Genomic DNA, 16,292 nt, shown 5'->3' with positions numbered 1-16,292 from the left:
CAGCCTTCTTTTTTTCTTGAGCAGACAACTAGTTAGGCCAAATTGTCAGTCAGAGTGGAATGTGCACTCATTGAGTCCACCAGATTAATTTTCATTTGTGACTGTGGCTACAATTTGAAGTCAGTTTTCTAGACGTGAAATGTTTGTAGTGTATGTAATACAGTGCATTAGCAAACTCTCCTATTTCTTCTGTTTAATGTTAATGCTCTTTAAGGCAGATAATATCCTCAGATTTCTATATTTTTTCACCAACATAATCCTGTGGGTTTTTTTTTATAATAAATGGCTTTAGTAATGTTTAAAATAAGTTGTAAGCTGCAAGCATATTTCCATTTCAGTGTCAATATGTTCATTTTAGATTAAAAAAAATTTTTTTTTCCAGATGTAGCTCGTAGCCAGAACAATTTATAAAACAAAATGTGTTAGTCCTTTTCTAAAAAGGAATGTGGCCTTCAAATATTTACATTTTTTTAAACTACACCTTGACAGTACTCCTGAATTTATGGTGAAAACCAAATATTGTTTTGCCAAAATTTTTAAATAACTAGTGTATTACATGTCCAGTGCTAGGAGAGAATTTAATTTGTGATTATTTTCAGTGGGGAAAATATATTCTTATTTCCAGTAAACTTTCTAGTCACTTTGAACTAGTGTTTTCAGGAATGTCTAACCTTGGAAAAACTTAGCTCTTGGGTTTGACACTTGTCCAAGTCTCTTAATAGTAGTTTGTAAGGCGTGAAAAGGCAGCACCATGTGGCAATACTGATTGTAGCACAGCTTCTCCTATTAAGTAAGGGTCGTCTTGATTCCTCTACTTCTTCTCTTCTCTACTACACAGATGTTGCAAACAAAGACCCCTTTGTATCTGTACTGCGTAGCTCTTATTAATATTCGGTCTCCCAAAAAGCAGCAGTACCTCTTTAAATGCAAGTTATGGACTTCACATTATTGCTAGTCTAGACAGTGGTAGATTGTATTAACATTTTTAGTGTTGTTAAAACAAGTCAGTATGTGCAATATTTAAATATAATAATTTAAATTTGACATTATTTTGGAAGCAGGCTAATTTACGGATTACTTTCATTCGTGCTAATTTTTTATATTGCAGAACAGGTTTATAATCAAATTACACAAAACTGTTTGTTTTGTTCCGCAGTGGTAAGAGGTTAACTTTGATTGTAGTTTCACTTCAAAGAAATTGGTTTTGTATGCCCATTTTTTAGTGACACCAGTTCTCTATTTTATTTTAATTTCTGTTGATGAAACTATTTTGAAACCAAAAGCTTCTTTATTCTAATCTTTTTTTATTTTGTTTTGTTAAAAGATTTTCCTGGGATTTCCTAATCTCTCTATCTCCCTACATCCCCTTTTTAGAAGTTGTAAATAAAAGGGGGAATAGTTTTTAGTAAATTAGATTCCTCTGTTTTAGTTTTGATCCCAGTTGTCTTTTTTAAAGTTTTGTTTTGTTTTTCCTTTACAAATATAAGATTTCTTAATGTTTACAGGGGGCTTAGAATTAAGATACTGTAAAATCTGTTGATTTAATTATTTTCAATGAAGTTCTGTGACAGACCACAGCTTGTGCTTTAACTTAAACTTCTCTTCAAGATACGATACAATATCTCTTATGTTATAATTGATCATCTTGCTGATTTAGATGTGGTGCTGTTTGACATGGATCTCTGCAGAGACCTGTTTGTAACTCAACATTGTGGTTACAATGATAACTGGTGAAAGTGATGTGGAAATGTGATGGGGTTTTTATTTGACTTCTTATTAGTTGAATTGGGACCTGAATGAGAATTTTCTAGCAGAAATATTAATGTGAAATGTATAATACGTTTAGTACCATTTTCAGGAGTGCCTCAGTTTCGTTCTCAAAAGAGACTTATGCACTTAGGTTCCTAAGTCTTATTGAAAGTTAGTGGAACTTAGGTTCTTAAGTCCCTATGTCACTTAGTCTCTTTTGAAAATTTTACTGTAAATCTTCAAAGGCATGTTTTATTTATCTTCGTAAAACTTTTATTGCAGTAAAATGTATATGCTGAATGTTTAAACGCATAGAAAACTATTAAGAAATAATTATAAATATATTGAAATTACTCAATAGGGATCTTGAGTTTTCAAAGTTACTTTTAGCAAAAAGTTTTTCGGATGCTTTTCTGCTCCCTCTTTGAGTATTAAGCTTTTGGGGCCAATTACTCTGTTTTGTAGCCCAATCCTGCAAAAGTAAGTAACTTTGTTCATGTGAGTTGTTGTTTCATCTCAGTGGCACCATTCATGTGTAAAATTATTTACCTACGTAAATGTTTGTAATATCAGGCCCTTCATTTTTATCCCATGTAGCGTGAAGAATGACTGTACTTAACAATGCCCAGTAGGCAGTTTTCCTGAATTATGGTGCAGCCTACTACAGTTTTCCGGTTTATCACAAAAACTATTCCCGCAAACCAAACAAGCTTTGTGTGCGGCTTCTGGTATTTTACCCCATAGAAAATTGGTTTGTCCAAGTGTTTAGTGACCTGATTTTGCTTCCCCCCTTTTGGCTTCAATGCATTTTGCCTCCCTCCTCTGGATCCTTGGTATGTCCTGCACCTTCCTGTCTCCTACAGCTTCTCTCCTTTTTTAAAATGCAAAACCTCAAGGAGACATCTAGTAAGCTAGTCGAATTGAGCCGTAACCAAACCAGTGACTGTCATTGTTTTTTAGAAGAAATCCAGAAATTGTGATCTACTAATAGAATAAAGTGCTATGCTAGGCCACTTTATAAAAACACCGTATTTGGTGTCCCTTTAAATTGGGTTTATGTTTATATTTTTCTATGTGGAATCACACTATCAATTTAAGTTTTGTGGGTTTTTTTAATTGTTTCTCTCTAAACCTTAGAGTGCTTTATTTTGAAATGAGTTCTTGTAAATAAGGGAAAGTGCCTGTTTTCATCAAGTTTATATGTGGTAAGACTGAAAACTAGATGCTCTGTTAGTGAAATGAACAGAGAGTACATTTTACATTTTGAATTGTGAATGCATGGCTGGATTTTAACCAGATTCATGAAAGTATCTGGAGGTCAGTGCACATATATTTAACCATTCAGATTTTAGTTTTATACTAAGCAATCAAATCTGCATTATCTTTAAAATGCACCCTAGGTAAATAGGGAGGTCATAAACAATGTAACTGCATGTTAAGGTTCACAGCTATGGTTGGATTAATTCTTTATTATATAGTAACATTTTGTACATATAGGAAAATAATGTATTAAATGCTCTACTTTGGTAAATCCAGACAATCACGAAGGAATAATGGAACATAGTGGTGGATTTTTTGAAGTATAGATGTATATCCCTTTTAGTCTGTATTGAATGCTATCCAGACTTAGAATTATTACCAAGATGTAAGAAAGTAGTTTTAAAAAAAAAACAAGCCTGAAGTATAATAAATAGTAGACAAGAGCTGAACAGAATGAAGAGAGAAAATCAGCAATATCTCAGTTTAAAATGTAATATGTTTATGAACAGCTCAGTTGTCTTGATATACTTAATAATTCTATAAATTGTATGTGCAGATGTAGACAAAACATTCTAATTCTTATTATAAAATACACTAAGAGAATGAAATTGATGATAGCCGTATAAATCTATGAAACATGATTGTTGAAAGATACAATGATGTAGAAGTATCTACATGATGTGATGGACTAATTACATTTTACTCAATCAGTGTAAAATATTGTATTGTAAAATATTTTATACTTTAGTGATAGATGGATTTTTAACACATTTGTGGCTGTTAGTATTTTATAAGTATTGTGGCTATCGCTAATAATGATGTTTGTTCCAGAATCTCTGTTTTGGATCAATAAAAAAGAAGAAAAAATCAATAGCAAAAATAACAGTATTTCCAGTAATATGCTACACCAATTTCTCTTTAATGATCCATCAGTTATGCTATTGCCATGAAGCTAATATGAGGTGACTCATTTAGCAGCATATTATTACATCATTTGAACATGATGTAAGGCACATCAAGCATTATTAAATTAGCCAGAGTTTTACAATATGTCAGTAACATTTTATGCACATTAATAGCATAGTTAGTGTTACTTATGGGAATTTATCTCAAGCAAATATATTTAAGGTAGATTTTTACAGGGTTTTTTTTCTCACTTTCATTTTATTCCTATGGTGTAAATATTATTATACAGGGTTTGGGAATATTTTTGTTTAACAGGGATAGAACGTACACTACAAGGGAATGCTAAACGCAGGTCTGAGTGCTGCTTTGGAATATGTTTTATGGTTCATAAAATCACTTTAAATATAGCGCTTATTTGGCTTGTCCTTTGAAGGAGAATTTAGCTGGCTTTTCATTCTCTGTAAAACTCAGATTGACCCGATGGCTCATCCTCCAACTTTGCTACATTTTAATATGCAAATATCCTCCTCAATTGGATTCCAGTCATTAGGAGGTTGGAGTATAAGCTCATGGTTCATTCAGGCTGGAGGATATTATAACTAAATAGAAAATAGAACATAAGCACTAACTATTGGAGTCATCCAGTCAGATTTTTCTTCTGTTCTCTGTAAGAAATTGGCAGCCTTTCTGCTAACCAGGTCAGCATAATTCAATTCAGAATTTAATGTGAGATTTTAAAAGGTTACATCTCCTTGTCTAAAACTTTGATCAAGGCAGTGAGAGTAAAATCCAGATATTTGTAGGTGTGCAGTTGCATTGAACTTCTTGTTATAAATGTCCCACAAAACAAACAAGTCACTTTTATTTAGTGCCACGACTTTTAAAAAGGATTATTTTGAATAAAGAGAGTATAAGAAAAATAGAAGTTAAGAATGCCTTTTGTGTCAATTTCTTGGGCAGTTTGTCAGTTTAATTACTTTGGCAGCAGCAACCCAGATTTGATTACAAAGCAGATTGCTTTGCATAGTCAATATTTGGCTCTTTGAAAACTTTAGTGGGATTTTTTTAGTGGAGCAGGCAGAGTGCAGATCTTGGAAGCATTCCTTACTAAGTTTTGCTCAGGTGTTGTGGAAACTCCGTTATACAGGGCGGAGGAGAAAGGCGGAGGAGAAAAATCCAATATGTACAGATACTCCAGAAACTGAGAGCACCACCAACCTTCTGTCAGGTGGAAAGGAAAATAAGACTGAAAGAAAGAAGCAACTAGGAAATAATAGTCTTGGGAGTGGGAAAAGATCTGAGAATGCAGCCGCCTCAGAAGGACACAGTTTCTACATCCTTTCCCCCAGTTCAGTTTTCTATCCCCTATGATGAGTTTATAGTTCATTCACTGAAAAAATGAAGTTTGGAGTTGACCAAAACAATCTGTAAATTTGACTAATAGTTTTGGATTAAAAAAAAGAAAGGGAAAACTTTTTAAAAAGTCAAAACTTTTCATTCTTCTTCGGGTAGTGTTGCTATGGGTGCTCCACTGTAAGTGTATCTATGTCGCATCCCTGTACTGCTGATCAGAGAACTTTGGTAGCAGTGTCTGTTGGGCCTGCACATGTGCTGTCTCTCCTCATGCTGTGCCAGGAGACTAGCCAGCCTGCATGGGTAACGGTCCTCAGTTCCTTCTCAACCAGCCCTGGCTAGAGATGGAGCCCTTAACTGTACTTTAGGAGATGGTTAAGTCTCCTTTTCAGTTGTTAATCTTTAGCTTTTAGAAACCCTTTAGCCGCCTTTTGACTTTTGTTTGGCCAGGCCTTAAAAGCAGCAATGAAAAGAAGGAAAAGACTTTTTTCTTGTGTCGACCCCCAATAGGGAGCTCCCACCTGGACAAGGGTAAACCCCATTCTCCAGGCTTCAAGAAGTGTCACACTTGCAGCGAGGTGATTCCAGTTGTGGACAAACACTCCCAGTGCATTCGCTGCCTCGGTGAGTGCCACATCCAACAGCAGTATTCCCTCTGCCAGCAGCTCTGACAGAATCCTGTAAGCATAGAGCACTCCACCAGAAAAATCATCTTTATGGAGAAGGCTCTCTGACCTCAGCCCTTTGGCGAGTGTGAGTCTTCCCCTCAACCTTCAACTTTGCAGACTCCTCTCACACATCAAAAAAGAGAGCGGGAAGTCCTCTCAGCAAGCCCAGGGATAGCCAAAGCAATCACCATCTCGCTCGGTATCCTCAGCACCACCAGCACTAAGATCATCTGGCACCTGCGTTTCGTGGCAACCGTTGGTGTCCAGTACTGTTGATAGCCCCACAGAACCTTTGGGGCACTGAATCTTGGGTACAAAAGGACACGGACAAACACCCTAAGATACTCCTGGTATGCAAGTTGTCATCTGTACTGTCAATGGCATCTCCCCATCCGACACTGGACAGATCGGTCCAGGTGAGGTCCCCATCTCCCCCAGCACTGCCACCGACACAGGGATGCTCGGTACCAGCAGAATTCCATCAGACCAGTGGCTGTGTTGGAAGCTCCTGACTCCCTCCCTTTTGGTACCGAAATCATGGCACCGAGCCATGGCTGATCAAGGGGTATTTCCCCACAGTCATGCCATGCCCTTCCGATGTTGAGTGAGGGATCCGACAGTGATCCTAACTGGGTTTCTCTGTACTCCTCCCAATCTCCATGTGGGACCCAATATCAACAGTGTCCAGGAACCTACCACCAGATGGCACCGCCACCACCTTGGTATGGGCACCTCCACCAGGCCCTATACCAGCGCAGTGGCCATATTGAGTCCCCTGGGTGTGCATAGCCAGCCTTCCTTAAGGGCACCGAGCATCCCCTGAGAACCTCCTAGGCATGCCTCCTTGGCTACAGCATCACAGGTCTCAGAACCCCAAGAAGTGGAGGAGCAATTGGACACAGAGGAGGTGGTCACACCCAAGGCCATAGCCTCTTCTTCATCAGACGAAGTGATCATGGTATCACCACTTTCCATGGTGGATGATTTCTGCTTGTTCCAAGAGCTGGCAAAGAGAGTTGCAGACACCCTCCACATACCATTGGAGAAGTTTAAAGATATGCACCTACAGCTTATCAATATCCTCCATGTCTCAACTACCTCCAAAATCACCGTCCCAATCATGATGCCATCCTAGATCCAGCTAAGATGGTGTGGCAAACCCCAACTTTGGTGGCGCCAACATGTATGTGGGTGGACAAAAAATATGATGTCCCCACAAACAAATGAATCAGAGTTCCTATTTACCCATACAATTCCATTGTGGTGGTACACTGTGAACTCTCATGGCCGACAATACCACTCTAAGACGACACCCTACAAAAGAGATTGGAAGCATTTTGATCTCTTTGGTAGGAAGGTGTATTCTTCTGCCACCTTATGGTTTTGAATACCCAATTACTAGCTGCTCACAGTGAAATATGACTACACGAATTATAATAAGTTACAAGACTTTATTGATAAACTTCCGGAGAGCAGGAGCCTCCCCTACGGACTTTCATCGGCTCCAGAAATATTTTCCAAAGTTCTCTCAGTGATGGCCACCCATCTATGATCTCAAGGGATAATGATTTACCCTTACCTGGACAATTGTCTCCTTAGAGCTCAGTCACTTCAGGAGGCTCATCAAGCCACCAAAACAAACAAAATAGCATGTATTGTATCAACCACCATGGAAGAGCCAGATCGTGCTCTCTATGCACAAAGGCAATTAAACTATGGAACTGGTAATCTCTCAAAACATCACCTTATCCACAACTTACCTCCCAGGCACTCAGAATGTGTGGAGAAGCTCAGTTGCACATTCCCACACGACCACAAGAGGGAGATGCACCCATCAGTACTTCACAACTTGTTTGCATGGTGGGGAACACCATCCATAGATCTGTTTGCCACTTACCAGAACAAGAAGTGTCCACGTTACTGTTCCAGGGTGGGTATCGGACAGCATTTTCTGTGCGATGCTCTCCTCCTCCCATGGGAAAAGGGCCTTCTTTATGCCTTCCCTCCATTTCCTCTTCTGTTGAAGGTGCTAAAAATAAAGAACAGAGGTTACATAAGTTTGATTGCTCCCGTGTGCCCGAGACAGACCTGGTACCCTTACCAGATGCAGCTCACAATGTGCCCACCGATCTTCCATTTATCCACTCCACACCTTCTTTCTCAGGACAAAGGATGTACCATACCTCCCAACTTGGGGATCCTTCTACTAGTGCATGGCTCCTACGTGGTTCCAACACCTAGAAAGCTCATGCTCAAAGGAAGTGCAAGAGGTTTTACTAAACAGTAGAAAATCCTGCACGCGAGGCACTTACCTGCAGAAGTGGTCGAGGTTCAAGATTTGGTGTATGGCCCAACAAATCTCTCCAGTGTCAGCAACTCTTCCATCTATTTTGAAATATGCCCTGACACCTAAAAATTTGGGGTCCACCTAACAGCTATTACAGCATTTTACCAATCTGTAGAGGGATCCTCAGTGCTTTTGCACACAACCACTAAAAGATTTCTTAAGGGAATAACAAACCTCTTCCCTCAACTTCGACTTTCTGCCCCCTTGTGGAATCTAAACCTAGTGTTGAAAAGGCTGACTAGGCCTCCCTTGTGAACAGGTAGCCATAGGTTCATAGCATATCTATAGATGAAAAGGATCTTTCTGGTTGCAATTATCTTGGCTAGAATATGGGAAATAGCAGCTCTGATGGTGCATCATCCATAGGCAGTATTCTTCCCTGATAGGGTTATACATTGGCTGCATCCCAGGTTCATTCCTGAAGTGATCTCGTTTCACATGAATCAGTCTAGCCACCTTCTACCCCAAGCTTCACTGAGACAATAAGGAGGCCATACTGCATACCGTAGACGTTAGGAGAGCCCTTGCATTCTACCTTGATAGGACAAAAACCTTCAGGAAGTCCCCTAGATAATTTCTCATTATGGCAGAAAGATATAAGGGCTCAGCGATATCAGCCCAAAGACTATCCAAGTGGGTCTTAAATTGCACCAGACCAAGGGTCGGCGACCTATGGCACGCATGCCAAAAACTGCATAAGAGACGATTTTTTAATAGCACCCTGCTGCCTGCCGGGACCCAGCCCAGGACCCCGGCAGGCAGCAGCATGCCATTAAAAATCCTGCCCCCCCCGGCCCACTCTTCTCCCCTCTCTCCCCCCCCCCGCCGGGGCAGGGTGAAGAAGCTTGGTCCTGCCAGCTGCAGCTTCAGAGCAAACTCCCCCCCTCCCCCGCCTCTTCCCCCAGCATTCTGGGTTCCTGCCCCTCCTCCTCTCTTTCCCTGCCGCCAATCAGCTGATGGCCCTTGCAGGGGAGGGTGAGTAGCGGAGCCGCAGCGCACTTGCTGCTCTGGGGAGGAGGCGGAGAAGAGGTGGGTAAGGGAGGTGGAATCAGGGCATAACCCCTCCAGCCCCCTGCCGTGAGCCGCTCAGGGCAAGGGGCTGGGAGCACCCCCACAACCCCAGCCCACACCCCCAGCCCTCTTCCCTGACCCCTGCACCCCCCATGACCCCAGCCTGACTCCAGCACCCCCCAAACATACCCAGCCCCCTCACACCCCTTGCCCTGACACCTGCACCCTCCTCACACACCCCCAGCCCCCTGCCCTGACTCCTGAACTCCCCCAAACATACCCAGCCCCCCACCCCATGTCCTCACTCTTGCACCCCCCACCCCTGCACATTCTCACCTGCACCTCTCGCACCAAATGGGAGCTGCCCAGGTAAGCACTCCACCCCCAAACCTCCTGCCCCAACCCTGAGCCCCCTCTCTCATTCTAGCTCCTGGCCAGACCCTACACCCCAATCCCCAGCCTGCTCCTTCACCCCCAGCCCTGTGCTCAGTGCACTCCCACCCTCAGCTCAGTGCAGAGAGAGAGGAAGAGAATGGGCTAGAACCAGGGAGAAGGTACGTACCCACTCTATGTGGGCAGGACTGGGATCCCAGACTGGCAGCAGGCTGAGTGGGGCAGGCAGCCGGGACCCTGGCTGGCAGGAGCCGGCTGATGGAACCCCAGACCGGCAGCGGGCTGAGCCGCTCAGACCAGATCTGGGGTCCTGGCTGCCGGCCCTGCTCAGCCCACTGCCGGTCTGGGGTTCTGGCTGCTGGCCCCTTGCCAGCCAGAGTCCTGGCCGCAGGCCCCACTCAGCCTGTTGCCGGATTAGGTGAACGGAACCTCAGGCTGGGAGCGGGCTGGCAGCGTAAGATCAGTATTTTAATTTAATTTTAAATGAAGCTTCTTAAACATTTTGAAAACCTTGTTTACTTTACATATGACAATAGTTTAGTTACATAATATGCAGACTTAGAGAGAGACCTTCTAAAAAACGTTAAAATGTATTTACTGGTACGCAAAACCTTAAATTAAAGTGAATAAATGAAGACTCGGCACACCACATCTGAAAGGTTGCCAACCCCTGCACCAGACAGTGCTACCAAATCCATAACATGATCCCTCTGGACTTGATCCATACACATTCCATGAGATCAATCTCCTTATCTGTTGTCTTCCTCAAGGACATTACCATCTCAGAGATCTGCAGAGTGGCAACATGGGTGTCAGTCCACACCTTCGAAGAACATTATCCAGTCAAAGGGGACTCTGCCTCTGATGCCATCTTTGGCTCCACAGTACTCTTGTCTGGGACTAACCCAACTCCAAAGTCTCAGCCCTCCAAGGGGGGGGTACTACTTGGGAGTCATCTACAGTGGGGCACCCATAGGGACACTACTTGAAGAAGTTGCTCTTCTTGTGCAGTAACTGATTCTTCGATGTGTGTCCCTGTATGGCTGCTCCACTACCCGTCATTCTCCCTTCTACTTCAGAGTTCTCCTTGTGACTCTGTAGTAGAGAAGGAACTGAGGATGGTTAGCCCACGAGTGCTGGCTAGCCTTGTGGCGCAGCACAAGCAGAGACAGTGCATGTGCAGGCCCAACAAACACTGCTACCGAAGTTCTCCGATCAGCAGTGCAAGGATGCAGACACACCAATAGTGGAGCACCCATAGGGGGACACATCTCAAAGAATAGTTGTTACTGCACAAGATGAGTAACTTTTTCTTTTGATATTTTAGAAATAAAACATTTTTACTTCATTTCAAAATGACATTTTGTTTAATAATTTAGGTAGATTTATTTAAAAAACAAGAAAGGCAAAAAATAAAACAAAAATTGTTTTGAGTAGAACAAAACATTTAGCTGGACCTGACACAGAAATGTTTTGGGTTTTTTTGGTTCAGTTACCAAACTGAAAAATTACTTATTCACTCAGCTCTAATAGTCAGGACTTTGTAAAAATAACTATTCATGAAGAATTGCTAAGGAAATACTTGGAAAATTTGGAATTACGCTACTTGGCTTACTTATCTTGACATCATTCTTTGTTTATTAAGGAAATTAGCTAAAAAGTTTTCTTAAACACTGTCCATTTATTTTTGAAAAGTCAGGCTGAACTAGAGGGGACCAGTGTACTGGAGGAATAATCATCTAGAGGATAACTATGAGAAATAACACAAGCTCAAAGAAAACTTGCAATAAAAACTATTTTTTCCATAGAAATACAAAATTAGTAGATGAACAGAATGCATATGATCTATAGATTTTAGTAAAACGTTAGATACATAGTGTGTTTCATGAAATCTTATCCTCACACTAATTCAGGCTTGCTTGGTTTTATACATTGTCATAAAACTAAAAACTATTGAAAAATTGAGGAACAAGAGAACAATGAGGAACAAGAAACGCTGTTTCAAACTATGGGAGTTTTTTGTGGTGTTCTCTAGTGATTTATTAAGTACAGTCTTAATATTTTTTAAAGAACTAGAAGAAAGAGTAAGCAGTATGTGAATGAAATTTGGAGATAATATGAAAATTGGGAAGTGAGAACACAGAAATCTACTCACATAAATGGAAAATGAAAGCTCGTATGTTTGAGAAAACATCATCTGAAACATACATGCTTTATAAGTAGAAGAAATATGAGAAGCAGAAAAGGTCAAAGAGATGCAGGTGATTGTGGACAGCAAGTTAGATCTAATTTTTGCCGTGTTGATGAGCAGCAAAGGTGATGCTTAAAATAAACTGAATGATAGGAGGGAAGAAATTCGCAACACACCTCTGTTTAAAACGTGCTATGGACAATTTTATTGCCCTGATATAATTCAGTCTTCTCTAAACTTGTATGTGAACTTCTGAAAAAGTTGTTGTAGGCTATGTCTATACTACTACTTATGTTGGTATAATTTATGCTGCTCAGGGATGTGAATAAGCCACGCCTCTGAGTGACATAAGTTACATTGACCTAACCGCCAGTGCGGACAGTGCTGTGTCAGCGGGGGAGTATCTCCCGCCATCATAGCTGATGCCATTCATTGGGGGTGGTTTAATTGAGAGCTCTCTCTTGTCAGCTTAGAGTGACTACGCTAGAGAGCTTACAGCAGTGCAACTGTATCAGTGCAACTGTGCTTCCATAAGCTCTCTAGAGTAGCTATACCCTTGGTCTGCAAATGCACAGACATCATGTAACAGGGCAGAGGGATTATAATCCTATATAGTTTTGGCACAGTTGCACTTGGAATACTTGGTTCGTTCTTGGGCAACTTGTAACATTGACATAAGAAATACTGTATCAGAACACACTAGTGTTTGTCTGATCCAGTATTCTGTCTTTGACTGTAGAGCAGTGGTGGGCCCATCAGGGTAATCTGCTGGCTGGCTGCCAGACAGTTTGTTTACATTTGCCGTTCCCAGCCAATGGGAGCTGTGGGAAGTGGTCGCCAGCACGTCCCTGTGGCCTGCGCATACCTGTGTGACACCCACTAGTCTCAATAGCTGGATGTGAAGGGCCCATTCAGGGAAATGGGCCATCAGGGAAAACAATAGGCCCTAGGAGAAGCTTATCCCCCACTTGGTAAACCTTCCTATGGATGTTTCGGTCAGTCTGTAAGCAATGGCAAGGCCATGTGACCATACCACATGTCTCTGGACTCCATTTTGGGTACTTGTATTTTTCCACAAACTGGGCTGGGAACTATTTTTTTGAACAAAGGGTTCCCACCATATGCTAAAGGCAGGGAGTGACATTATCTGTTATTGTTAAGTCCTCCACAACTGAACACCTAAGAGAAACTCCAAAAGAAAAGAACTTGAGGGGGTGGGGAGCCCAAGCTGCAAATCCAGTGCAGTTTGTGCCTTGACACAGGCAGGCTTAAAGATTCTCATCAGTCAGGGTGAGAAATTATTAATTCAATTTCTAATTTGTGTTTTTGTTTATTTACTAGGTAATCTTTTTTGATCTGTTTGCTATCACTTATAATCACTTAAAATCTTTCTCTTTGTAGTTAAACTTTGTTTTATGTTTTAACCTAAACCAGTGTGCCTATAAGTGAAGTGTCTGGGGAAAAATCTGAGCTTGGTTTAACACAAGTGTATTTTGTGTATTCCTCTCCGCATTGAGGAAGAGGCAAACTGGGTAATAAATTCATACTAGTTGGGGTTTCTGTCAGGGGAAGATGGTACAGCTCTGGGGTTCTACGCTGGGGGGCTCGGGGTTATTTTGGCTGTAGCCTCTCTATTGTTGGTTCATGCAATGGCTAGTCAGCCTGCATGTAACTGCAGCTGAGTGTGTCCCTGCCTGTGTGTATGCTGGTGGAAGTGTAGGACTGGAAGCAATCTATAGCATGTCACAGCAACACAGTGCTGAGAGGGAGCCCAGACTGGTGAGTCAGAGGGCTAAGTGGCATCCTGCGGGGAACCCATCACGAGTACCCAATCTACCTTCTCTATAACATTGATTATTTCATGTACCTCTGTCATGTACTCCTTCATAGTTATTTTCTCTCTATACAGTCCAAAACTTCTCAGTCTCTCCTCATAAGGAATTCTATCCAGTCTTGTAATCCTTTACGTTGCCTGTCTCTGACCTCTTCCAATCTCTGCTGTGTGTTTATTGAGAGAGGTGACTAGAACATCATTCCGGGTGAAAGGCATGCCATCAGTTCATATGGCATTATAGTATTATCAGAAAGATAAATTGTAATGAGTTGAGAAAAGGGCAACAGGAGCAAATAGTGGGGCTGAAGAGTGACTTAAAAAAGAAGATTAAACCAATGGAAACAAATTTTAGTCAGTGTGCCAAACTGTTCCTTGGACTTCAGTTTGAGATTAATCATGCAGAAAATCATATGGCGCATACATTGAACCTGTCTCCGCCTGTTCAGAACAGGTGCTGTTAAGTCAGACAAATGTTGGCACTGTGATTCAGCATGTGCTAACTTAACCTATGTGCTCTGGGAATGCTCCTGTCCCCAGATATTTTGGGCAAAATTTAATTGCAGACTTAATTTCTTCCTATCAAATACAATTGTGTTACAAACCAAACATATGATTTTAAACCTAATAGACATTAATGGGAAGCGAAATAAATCTGAAAAATTTTGGCAGAGCACTAATAATTGCTAAAAGACTAGCACTACAAAAATGGAAAACCAAAAAACGACCAACAATTGAAAACTGGCTCATAGACATCGTAAGCTTGGCCACCAAGAAACGAATTGTATACTGTAACAGAAATACTCAAGAAAAATTCTCAGAGATGGGATGCTTTGCTGAAAGTATCTGAACAATCCTATAAAATGCATTCTCCCACCTGCCATGCCTCTCTAGCCACTTCCTTCCCTCCCCTGTGTCTCCCTCCTCTGAATTTTGTTTCTATTATTTATCTTATTTTAATAATTTTACTTTAACTAGCTAGATTTTTATAAAGAAATTTTGTTTGTAAATTGTGTAATAAAATATAAATCAATTATTTGTATCCATATTTTATGTAATTAAATATTTCAAGTATAGCTAAGGTTAAGTAGCAACTGGTTAATATATTCTGAAAAGCTTATGTCTTATGAGAATTTTATGTATAGTTTCTTTTTTCTGTGTGTGTGTGTGTGTGTGTGTGTGTGTGTGTGTGTGTGTAATATGTTTGGGTATATAAAGTTACTGGGGAGGAAATGCTAAATATGTATAGCCCCCGCATCCCGACCCCACTCCCTGGCAGGAGTGCTTGGAGATGGGGGCTGCAGGTGGAAGGGGTTGGGAGGGCCCCCACTTGCTCTGCCCCAGGGCCCCACAAAACGGTAATCTGCCTCTGAATAGGGAGGGGGAGGAATTGTGTGAGGTGGCACAAAGGGGCATTCATAGGAATACTGGAAAGAAATGAAGAGAAAAACTCAGCATGTTCATCAGTTTGCTTGACTGAATGACCTAAGTCAACTGGTCCTGCACATCTCTAAGGGTATGTCTACACTACGAAATTAGGTCGAATTTATAGAAGTCGGTTTTGTAGAAAACGTTTTTATACAGTCAAGTGTGTGTGTGTCCCCACACAAATGCTCTAAGTGCATGTAGTCGGCGGACTGTGTCCACAGTACCAAGGCCACCGTTGACTTCCGGAGCTTTGCACTGTGGGTAGCCATCCCACAGTTCCTGCAGTCTCCACCACCCCTTTGAATTCTGGGTAGAAATCCCAGTGCCTGATGGGGCTAAAACATTGTCGCGGGTGATTCTGGGTACATATCGTCAGACCCCCGTTCCCTCCCTCCCTCCATAAAAGCAAGGGCAGACAATCGTTTTGCGCCTTTTTTTGAGAGTTACCTGTGCAGACGCCATACCACGGCAAGCATGGAGCCCACTCAGCTAACCGTCACCGTATGTCTCCTAGTGCTGGCAGACGTGGTACTGCATTGCTACACAGCAGCAGTTTATTGCCTTTTGGCAGCAGACAGTACAGTATGACTGGTAGCCATTGTCCTGGGTGCTCTTTTAACCGGCACCTGGGCAAACATGGGAGCCATGTCATTTCCCTTGTTTCGTCTCATGGCGATTGAGTCCTACCAGCAGTGCACTGTCTTTTAATCAGCATCTAGTAGAAGACGATGGCCAGTAGTCATACTGCACTGTCTTCTGGTGAGCACCCAAGAGGTGGTGATGGCTAGCGGTCGTATTGCACAGTCTGCTGCCAGCAAGATGTATAAAGATAGATGAAGTGGCTCAAAACAAGAAATAGAGCAGATTTGTTTTGTATTCATTTTCTCCTTCCTCCCTCTGTGAAATCAATGGCCTGCTAAACCCAGTTTTGAGTTCTATCCTTGAGGTTTTGAGTTCTATCCTTGAGGCAGCCATTCAGTTTCTTGCAAAGCCACCCCCTTTGTTGATTTTAATTCCCTGTAAGCCAACCCTGTAAGCCATGTCGTCAGTCGCCCCTCCCTCCGTCAGGGCAACAGCAGACAATCATTCCATGCCTTTTTTCTGTGCAGACGCCATACCATGGCAAGCATGGAGCCCGCTCAGATCACTTTTGCA

At 41.8% G+C, this 16,292-nt stretch overlaps 1 protein-coding gene across 13 annotated transcripts in view; it reads left to right on the top strand.

The window, feature by feature from the left end:
• The window catches only part of TCF12 (transcription factor 12), a 288,139-nt gene that overhangs the window by 188,209 nt on the left and 83,638 nt on the right, over positions 1–16,292 (top strand). For 5 of the 13 annotated variants that reach the window (XM_043494002.1, XM_043494000.1, XM_043494005.1 and 2 more), the window contains exon 8: positions 4,587–4,613. The exons of the other annotated variants lie outside the window; for them this stretch is intronic. In XM_043494002.1, the coding sequence (XP_043349937.1) occupies positions 4,587–4,613 (27 nt within the window). The remainder of the gene's footprint in view (positions 1–4,586; positions 4,614–16,292) is intronic. 13 annotated transcript variants of the gene reach the window in all.

Source organism: Dermochelys coriacea, chromosome 10 (genome assembly GCF_009764565.3).
Source record: "Dermochelys coriacea isolate rDerCor1 chromosome 10, rDerCor1.pri.v4, whole genome shotgun sequence".
Classification (NCBI taxonomy): domain Eukaryota; kingdom Metazoa; phylum Chordata; order Testudines; family Dermochelyidae; genus Dermochelys; species Dermochelys coriacea.
The sequence above is the reverse complement of the archived record's forward strand: the minus strand, read 5'-3'. Positions and strand labels throughout refer to the sequence as shown.